At 52.6% G+C, this 9,958-nt stretch overlaps 1 protein-coding gene across 1 annotated transcript in view; it reads right to left on the reverse strand.

The window, feature by feature from the left end:
• Nucleotides 1–2,869: 2,869 nt before the first annotated feature.
• ADI1 (acireductone dioxygenase 1) overlaps nucleotides 2,870–9,958 on the reverse strand; it is an 8,284-nt gene continuing 1,195 nt past the window's right edge. Inside the window, exons 2-4 of the mRNA XM_040495962.1 lie at nucleotides 6,312–6,431; nucleotides 4,810–4,989; nucleotides 2,870–3,573 (exon numbers count right to left, since the gene is read on the reverse strand). Coding sequence (XP_040351896.1) covers nucleotides 3,454–3,573; nucleotides 4,810–4,989; nucleotides 6,312–6,431 — 420 coding nt within the window. The 3' untranslated portion in view covers nucleotides 2,870–3,453. The remainder of the gene's footprint in view (nucleotides 3,574–4,809; nucleotides 4,990–6,311; nucleotides 6,432–9,958) is intronic.

Genomic DNA, 9,958 nt, shown 5'->3' on the forward strand with positions numbered 1-9,958 from the left:
CACCAAAACGACCGTTCTCAGATCCCATCTGCTTAGCTCTGCGAACCCTGAGGGACGGCAGCAGATCCGGGTCATGCCCGGATGCCCCGCCCACCCCACGTCGGCACCGGAAGTGCAAGGCCCGCGCTGGCAAGTTGCTCGGCGGCCCCCGGCCGAGCCCTCCCATCGGCCCGTCCACCACAGAAGTGCTTTGCTCTCCTCAACTTATGCTGACCCCGAGCCCCCCCCCCCCCCAGAGCCGCTCGCTGTGGACGCAGAGCCCGGGCAGGGGAACCGTGTGCGCTCAGCTGTCAGAGCACACTACGAAAATCACACATCTGCAGGGGTAAACGCCGCCGTCATCTGGAAGAACCCCATCGGCAGAACTCGCTGTGACCTCATGAGACGTGGCTGACCTGTTGACGGGATCGCGTCACCCGCCCCCCCCCCTCGGTAGGCACAGGCAGCGATGGTCCGAGGAGCTCAGTGGCCCCCCACCCCAGGGTCCCCCTCAGCCACGGCAGGGCTCCGGAAACCGACCTGGCCGCGGCTGGTAAAAGCGCGTGTGCACGCGTGTGCACCGATTTGTAAGAGCACAGAAACTGAGCTGCACTGCGGGGTTTGACTCCCTGCAAACCAGCAAATCCGCAGGCACTTGGTGTGCTTTTCCATCACTGCGTGTTTGCATTTCTACTGGGAAATGTTTTACCTCCTTAAACACTCGACTAAACCCACACTCGTCTCAGGATAACCAGCTGTAGGAGGCTGGAAGCCGTCTGGGGCCCATCAACCATTGATAAACCCTTGATAAAAGGTGTGTCCTCCCAGCTCCTAGCTGGCCACCCCAGCGTCTGCGACACACGCAGGTGTTCGTGTCCGGTTGCCTCGAGCTGTGTGAAGTGGACAGGAGGGTGGGGACGTCTGTGGGCAGGTTTAGGGGTGTAGGGGGAGTCAGGAGCCATGTCAAGGGTGAGAAGCAGCCCGTGTGAACCCCTCAGAAGAAACTGCTGAGCCCACACAGAAGCCACACAAGACCGAACATGAGATTGGATGTGGGCTCTGTAGGGGTGGCTCAGCTGGTTAAGCGTCCGACTCTTGGTTTCAGCTCAGGTTCGAGGGTTCGAGCCCCGCATCAGGCTCACCGCTGACAGTGCAGGGACTGCTCAGGATCCTCTCTCTCCCCTACCTGCCCTCCCCTCATCACTGTGTCTCCCTCAAAAATTAAAAAGAAATTTTTTTTTAATTTTTTTTTTTCTTTTCAACGTTTTTAATTTTATTTTTGGGACAGAGAGAGACAGAGCATGAACGGGGGAGGGGCAGAGAGAGAGGGAGACACAGAATCGGAAACAGGCTCCAGGCTCTGAGCCATCAGCCCAGAGCCTGACGCGGGGCTCGAACTCACGGACCGCGAGATCGTGACCTGGCTGAAGTTGGATGCTTAACCGACTGCGCCACCCAGGCGCCCCAAAAAAGAAATTTTTTTAATGTGGGCTTTGTAAGTAAAGCCATGACCCACTCAGGGGAGATCGGTATCAGACATTTCTATATTTTACAGCACGATTTTGACGTGAATTAAATCTAGCGTGTGGTCTCTCAACCGAAGCGTAGCGCACACGGCCGTGCGTGGAGCCAGGCCGAGGCAGGAGACCCGTCAGGAGAACACTCGTCCAGAGGCCGCTGCCGGCTCTCCCGGGGGGTTACTCCAGCACCCCTCCGACGCGCCCACCATGCTGCCTTCACTTCCGTAAGGAGTCACGTAGGGTCTTCAAAGTGGGGAGTCGGGAATGCCAAGCTGACAGATGGGAGCTCACGTGAGGGGCAGAAATAACGAACAGGCGCAAAGCTCTGCCTGTGGTTGATCGGCAAGTCACTGAAACACCTGGCCACTCAGATGATCCAGCACGAGCCTCTTCGGACGGGACCGGGGCCCCTCCTCCCTCGCCAGCTCTTCCTTCTGCGTAAAGACAGGGACAGAGACGGGGGCCGGAAGAGAGTGGAAACCGGAGACAGGACCCGCTCACTCAGGAACCGTGGACAAAGGCAACCAGGGAAAGCCACAGGCATGTGAGACTCTTAGAGGCTAGATTCCAAATGGATAAAGTATCTGGGGCTCAGTGGTTAATCCAGATCCCAGTACAGGGTTGGGAAGTTCCTGGATTATCCGTCTGCCTCTTAATAGGAGACACCGATGCAGGGCCCGAGACCCAGCTGGGGCCTTTCACAGTGTCATTTACCCTAAGTAAGAATAAAGTAAAAATGGGTATTTCTTTATCACACCAACGCGTAAACCAGTGGAAAGATACCTGCTTGTGTTCTGACTGATCAATATCCCAGCCACGGAACACCCACCACTATGTGCCCCATGGCTTTGAACAGAGGACACACTGCGGGGCACCTGGGGGGCTCAGTCGGCTGAGCGGTGGACTTTGGTTCAGGTCAGAATCTCATGGTTCATGGGTTCGAGCCCCGCGTTGGGCTCTGTGCTGACAGCTCAGAGCCTGGAGCCTGCTTCGGATCCTCCGTCCCCCTCTCTCTGCCCTTCCTCTGCTCATGCTCTCTCTCTCTCTCAAATAAAACATTAAAAAAAAAAAAAAGATGAATTTTAACATGAAGATTTTTAATCCAGTTTAAAAAACACTTAAAACAATCTGCCCATCAAAACAAGAGGTTGATTTGGGGTCTATTATTGTAACAAATTAGGCAAAATCATATTTCAGAATCGTTGAGAAAAAAGATAATGTCCTAGTTTTCTTGTTAAAAAAAACAAACAAAAAACCTTGCTTGTAAAAGAGTTAACAGGAAAATCAACCTGGAAATCTCAGTGAACAAACACTAACACAGATGAAATATAAATTCCTTATATGCATGTATGAATGACCACGATCACAGAAAGTATCTGAACGGTGATTTTAATGACCGGTATGTTCCCGAATAAGGACTCCAAGCCCAGAGCACAGAATTAAGGCAGCTACTTTGTTTCCAACAAGAAAGTGCACAAGGAACCCCGAGTGTCCCCCCACCGCAGTCTCCACCCAGTTCTGGGAGAAAAGTGTCCTCTAGCTGGCCAGTCTGTCATCCACCGTGACACCCGCTTATGAGGCAGACCTGGCATTGACCGACATGTGCTTACTGTGCGGGCGCCAGGTGTGGCGGGGCGGCTCAGTCCTCACATCTGGAAGGTGCTCTCGTTTGCGGTAAAATCGACCGTGCGCGCGGACACATGGCTGCCGGCCGCCAATCTCGAATTACGTAAAATGTGATTTGTCCACATTCCCAGAGCTGCTAACATGTAAAAATCACTCGTATAAAAAGCTCCTCTCATTAAACGCCCTCGAATCAAATAACCTCGCGGAGGAAGGCTCTCGTGGCCCCTGCTCTACAGCAGAAAAGCAAGGAGGAAGGACAGGTCCTCCGCTGGGATCGCGTTCAGGACATTCCCAAGGGCAAAGGGTGAGCGAGGCCCCCAGGGCGCCGCTACTCCGTCTGCGCCAAGAATTCCACGTACTGCCCCCGAACCTCGAAATGGTCGGCCGGCCGGTTGTACGCCGTCCACACCGGTTCTCCCACAAACAGCCGCATGGCTTTCACGTAGTTCTAGAAAACACACAAACACACCCAGCTGTCAAACCAGCCCTCAGGGTGACCTCCCTGGCTGCGTCTGCTCCTGCTCCTGCGTCTTAACCACGCGGCCACGTTTCTTCTCTGAAAGGAGGTATGGGCCGCCGGGGCCCCAAGTTCGCGTGCCCAGGAAAGCATGGGGCGCGGAGGTCCAGCGCTGAGCCCACTCCTGCGACCCGCACTGACCGCCTCCCTGCGCGCTCCCCTCGGCACCGCTCTCCTAACGTCAGGGCCCCGCGCCGCTCAACACCGGTGAGGACGGCGCGGCGCCCTCCCTCAAATTACCAATGTACGTGCCATTCGAGTCCGTTCTCGCTTCTAGGAATTTACCCTGGTGACAAAGTCACACCTGTGCAAGTGACAAGCGCGTAAGGTTATTAGTCCCAGCACGGTTCACCGGTTCACCGTAGCAAACAGGGAGCGGTCTGCATGCCCAGCCGGAGGGATCGTCCTGACCGTGGAATAAGCCAGCGGGCGGGGGTCTGGAGACGGAGCCGGGCGGCTGCACGGAAGGACCCGCCCCCCACCCACGGCCAGGAAATGATCCGAGAGCGGACCCGGGGAAGGGAAACGTGGAACCTCGTGTAGAGGCCGCCGCGTCCTGTGCCGGGAGGACACAACACTCACACTCGCCGGAGTGCACAGGGCTGGGCAGCGGGGGAGAAAGGAAGCCGTCCGCTTGACGCCCTTCCAGAATTCTGGGTTTACACCACATGCCTTTAGTTTCCGTTCGGAAACCGTACTTACCTCTCGGGTTTGGCCCAAACCCCAACCAGAGAGCGACCTCGCTTCCGTGATGACGGCCGATCCTCACGCCGGGACTGGTATCGCACTACAGTTTTGCTCCGAACGGAAACGTCGGGAAAGCGACAGAGCAGCAGGGACCTAGAGACGCCCACCGAGCTGCACCCCTACACTCAACCACGTGCTCTCTCCTTAAAGGAGCGGGATCCCTTCCTGCTGACCTGCCTGGCCTCCCGGGGACCGCGGGTCGTGTGTGCACATGGGCCGCCACCGACCAAGGACAAAGCCGGAGCTTCCTGACGGCCCGCAGATGGCGTGTGGCCCCCAGGCTCCCGCCGGCCTCTCCTGGGGGAGCCTGGGGCCTCGGCTCACGAGCTCCGGAGCGGCGGGGGCGCCACTGAGAGGGCAGTGCCGCGAGCTCCCGACATCCGTGCACGGACACCTGCGAATCCAATACAGCGATCCTACCTTTTCATCCAGCGTGAAGCGGTGATAGATCCCAGCGGGAAGGGTGATCATGTCTCCTTTCTCCGTGAAGATGCGGATCCACTTGTCCTCCTTGTCCCTCACATCAAAGTAGCCGCTGCCGTCCAAGATGTAGCGGATCTCGTCGTCCAGGTGCAGGTGCTCCTTGTAGAACATCTTGATCTAGACAGGAAGGACACCGCCACGTCTCTCGGGGCCCGTCCCCAAGTCAGCACAGGTCCAGCCACCGACCCCGCCCTCAAAGACCCTCAAAGCCCTCAAAGGACTGGGGTGGACAGGGTCCCTTCATAAAAATAGAAATATTCTGGGGGCGCCTGGGGGGCTCAGTCGGTTGAGCATCTGACTTCAGCTCAGGTCATGACCCTCAGGTCAGGGTTCATGGGTTTGAGCCCCACGTCGGGCTCTGTGCTGACAGCATGGAGCCTGCTTGGGATTCTCTATCTCCATCTGTCTGCCCCTCCCCCACTCACATTCTTTCTCTCTCTCTCTCAAAATAAATAAATAAACTTAAAAAAAAGGGGGGGGAGGCGCCTGGGTGGCTCAGTCGGTTATGCAGCTGACTTCGGCTCAGGTAATGATCTCACAGTCCGTGAGTTCGAGCCCCACCTCGGGCTCTGTGCTGACGGCTCAGAGCCTGGAGCCTGTTTCGGATTCTGTGTCTCCCTTTCTCTGACCCTCCCCCATTCATGCCCTGTCTCTCTCTGTCTCAAAAATAAATAAACGTTAAAAAAAAAAATTTTTTTTTAATTTAAAAAAAAAATTTTTATTTATTTATTTTATTTTTTTTTATTTTTTTTTCCAACGTTTTTATTTATTTTTGGGACAGAGAGAGACAGAGCATGAATGGGGGAGGGGCAGAGAGAGAGGGAGGCACAGAATCGGAAACAGGCTCCAGGCTCCAAGCCATCAGCCCAGAGCCTGACACGGGGCTCGAACTCACGGACCGCGAGATCGTGACCTGGCTGAAGTCGGACGCTCAACCGACTGCGCCACCCAGGCGCCCCCAAAAAAAAAAAAAATTTAAAAAAGAAAGTTCCAGGCCCAGAGGGCTTCATTGGTTAATCTGCCAAACATTTCAGGAAAAAATAAAACTGCTGTACACATACTGTTCCAAAAAACAGAAACGGAGGTAACACTTCTCAGTTTACTCTATGGGCTGGCATTACTCTGATACAAAACTCAAATGAAGACGTTAAAAGGAAAAAAAGGGATGCCTGGGTGGGTCAATAAGTTAAGACTCTAAGTCTTGGTTTCGGCTCAGGTCGTGCTCTCACGGTTTGTGAGTTCAAGCTCCACATCGGGCTCTGTGCTGACAGCGCAGAGCCTGCTTGGGATCCTCTCTCCCCCTCTCTCTGCCCCTCCCCTGCTTTCTCTTTCTCAAAATAAGTAAATAAACATTAAAAAAAAAAGCAAAAAAAAAAGAGCTTGTGTTTACTAGTAGTAAATAGAATGATTCCTCCTCACGCAGTGTAGAACTCCATTACCTTTTCTTCATAATCTGGTAGTTTATCCTTGCATATGGTTATTATGTCCATCCAGGAATAGTTTCTCTCTTTTCGGATCTTTTCTAACTCTGGATCATTCTCGTATTTGTCAGCATCAAGCTATAAGAGTTTCAACGGCAACAAAAAAGAGGTCACATTAATGAAAGGAAACATGGATCTCCTTCTGGATCTCCAAAATGATCACATTCCAAATGTATCAGCGAGTCCTTTGTGAATCACAACCTAACCTTCCTTCCCCGCCCTCCCTGTTTCTCTTAAGGGCTTCCCCATCTTCTCTGTACCAGCCGAAGAGGCCGCAGTTGTGTTAAACTCCTGCTCCCTTCCCCCCAGCAGTCCTTCCTGTGGGTTCTACGTCACTGTTCCAGTCCCACTGCCAGGAGCCCAGGTAAAGTGGCCAAGCCTGTCCAAGGGCACCAACCATCCCCCCACCCCCCATCCTATTCCTCCAGCGCCAGCCCTCTGATCTCTCCAGAGATCAGTCTGGCTGATCTCTCTACAGCACATCTCTGGTCCGTCGTGTCCCTGGGCAGAAATGACTCCTGTTCTGAAGGGCTGCAAATATAACCCGGGTTCACCGCCCTGGGATGCGAGGCCTTCCATCATGAGGCCCTGGGTGTCTCTTCTTCTCTGTCCCTATTCCCTGTTTATTTTTAAAGTTTATTGAGAGAGAAAGAGAGAGAGAGAGAAGGCATGATATGGGGAGGGGCAAAGAGAGAGGAGAGTGAGAATCCCAAGCAGGATCTGCACTCTCAGCATGGAGCCGGGTGCGGGGCTCAAACTCACAAACTGCAAGATCACGACCTGAGCAGAAGTCGGTGCTTAACCAACTGAGCAACCCAGGCGCCCCTCATTCCCTGTTGTTGTTTAATCTACATCCCAAACCAACGAATAAGAGTATCTGCTTCTCCAAAAGACACCTGATGGTTCACATCCCTGCATCCTTGCTCCTGATGGCTTCCTCCACCTAGAAAGTTCCTTCACCATTTTATCACAATCCTATTTATTCTTCAAGGCCCAATTCTAACAACACGTTGGTCATGAAGCCCTCCCCTAGGACTCTAGGCAGAATTAGTCTGCACTCCTACTTCAAACTATCGGAAACGAATTTAGTACCCTTGGCCCTATACTGCGATAGAATGCACATTTCATCACAACTACTAAACAACAAACTCCAGAATACCTTTTTTTGAGAGAGAGGGAGAGACAGAGAGACAGAGAGAGAGAGAGGAAGAAAGGGCACAAGGGAGTGAAGGGCAGAGAGAGAGAGAGAATCCCAGAAGGGGGAGAAAGAGAAAGAAGTGGGGCTCACCCAAAGCGGGGCCCGAGCTCACCAGATGCGGAACTCCCAACTCACGAACCGTGAGATCATGACCTGAGCCGAAGTCAGATGCGTAACGGCTGAGCCGTCCAGGCGCCCCCAACTCCAGAATATCTTCAGGTACTAGTCATCGATACATTAATTTCTGCACAGCTGACTCCCCAAGTTATCCAGTCCACCCCTGGACGTGCACAGCACCGATCTACTTCAAATGGTGTGTGTCAGAGCTTTGTATCACTCTGCTGTGTCGCTGACAGCAGACAAGAAAAATGGTCCGTCGGTTCCCGATGATCAAGAATGGTTATGGGGCGCCTGGGTGGCGCAGTCGGTTAAGCGGCCGGCTTCAGCCAGGTCACAATCTCGCGGTCCGTGAGTTCAAGCCCCGCGTCGGGCTCTGGGCTGATGGCTCGGAGCCTGGAGCCTGTTTCCGATTCTGTGTCTCCCTCTCTCTCTGCCTCTCGCCCGTTCATGCTCTGTCTCTCCCTGTCCCAAAAATAAATAAACGTTGAAAAAAAAAAAAAAAAAGAATGGTTACTACAAAGACAGTACGTAAGAATACGCAGGACACGGGCACTGGGGGCTCAGTCGGTTAGGCTCCAGCTCCTGATTTCGGCTCAGGTCATGATCTCACGGTTTGCGGGTTCGGGCCCCACATCGGGCTCTGTGCTGATGGGCGTGTGGAGCCTGCTTGGGATTCTCTCTCTCCCTCTCTCTCAAAATAAATAAAATGCGGGGCGCCTGGGTGGCGCAGTCGGTTAAGCGTCCGACTTCAGCCAGGTCACGATCTCGCGGTCCGTGAGTTCGAGCCCCGCGTCGGGCTCTGGGCTGATGGCTCAAAGCCTGGAGCCTGTTTCTGATTCTGTGTCTCCCTCTCTCTCTGCCCCTCCCCCGTTCATGCTCTGTCTCTCTCTGTCCCAAAAATAAATAAACGTTGGGAAAAAAAAATAATTAAAATAAATAAATAAATAAATAAATAAAATGAACTTTAAAAAAAAAATACACAGGACACAAAAACCACAGAATAAACATAATTTAATTTTTACAGCCCTTTGACTTATCCACAGCAGAAGCAGAAGGCAGGAGGAACTGGGTTTGACCCATGGAATTACTAAAAGATGCCTTTTAAAATGTAGTATTTTAGGGGCGCCTGGGCAGCTCAGTCGGTTGAGCATCCAACTTCGGCTCAGGTCATGATCTCGTGGTTTGTGAGTTCAAGCCCCGTGTCGGGCTCTGCACTGACAGCTCGGAGCCTGGAGCCTGCTTTGGATTCTGTGTCTCCCTCTCTCTCTGCCCCTCCCCGCCCATGCTCTGTCTCTCTCTCTCTGTCAAAAATTAGTAAATATTAAAAAAAAAAAAGTTTTTAATAAAATGTCATATTTTATTACTTGGATACTTTCACAAGTTGACCAATATCTCATTCTTGTTCTAAGCTGTAAAAAGCAGAATGAAACCCCCAAAGCACAGTAACTTGACCTGATTGTTTACATTGCAGATAATCGATTTTACGATAAAACAAAATTTCCCTCTGTAACAGACACTGTATACCATTTGTTTCAAAAATGGTACCTTCCAGTAGGTTAAGGGTTTTAACCTTAGCCTGGGAAAAGACAAATACTCCGTAAACATTAACACAGGCACAAAAGCAACCCGTTTAGTAGAGAGGAAGCCCTTTTAAGGGCGAGAAGGCCAGCCGTGCTTCTACACTGGCTCATCTGAAAACGAATCGAAGGAGCCTTGCTTACCAGGGAGGGGGAGGCCGGCAGGGGGCGCTCCGACGCCCCGCGCTCCCCGTCAACGGCCGACCCACCAGGGGAAGCCTCGCCTGGCAGGTGGCTGCTACTTCACTACACCTGAAGGTTTCCTCCCACCCCAGCAACGGCCCCGCGAAGCCACCGCTCCAGCTCCCAGTTTACTCCAGAGTGGTTTTTGTTTACAACAGCATTCCCAACTCCTCCTCCACCTTTTTAGTAAAAGACTGTTCCTCTCATTTATTAGGGGACTTGACCACGGTTTTGCTGTGGTTTGCTTAGGTTGGACTGCAATCCTCTATTCCTAAATAAACCCATGTTCACTGCTAAAATAACGGGGCAGTTCTGTTTTGAAAGTCAACACTACTAGGGGCGCCTGGCTGGCTCAGTCCCTAGAACATGCGACTCCTGATCTCCGGGTTGTGAGTCCGAGCCCCCATGTCTGGTGTAGACATTACTTAAACAGTTAAAGAAGAAAAGAAAAGAAAAGAAAAGAAAAGAAAAGAAAAGAAAAGAAAAGAAAAGAAAAGAGGAAAGAAAAGAGAGGGAAGGAAGGAAGG

This window comes from Herpailurus yagouaroundi, unplaced genomic scaffold, assembly GCF_014898765.1.
Source record: "Herpailurus yagouaroundi ecotype Mexico unplaced genomic scaffold, PumYag 188, whole genome shotgun sequence".
NCBI lineage: Eukaryota > Metazoa > Chordata > Mammalia > Carnivora > Felidae > Herpailurus > Herpailurus yagouaroundi.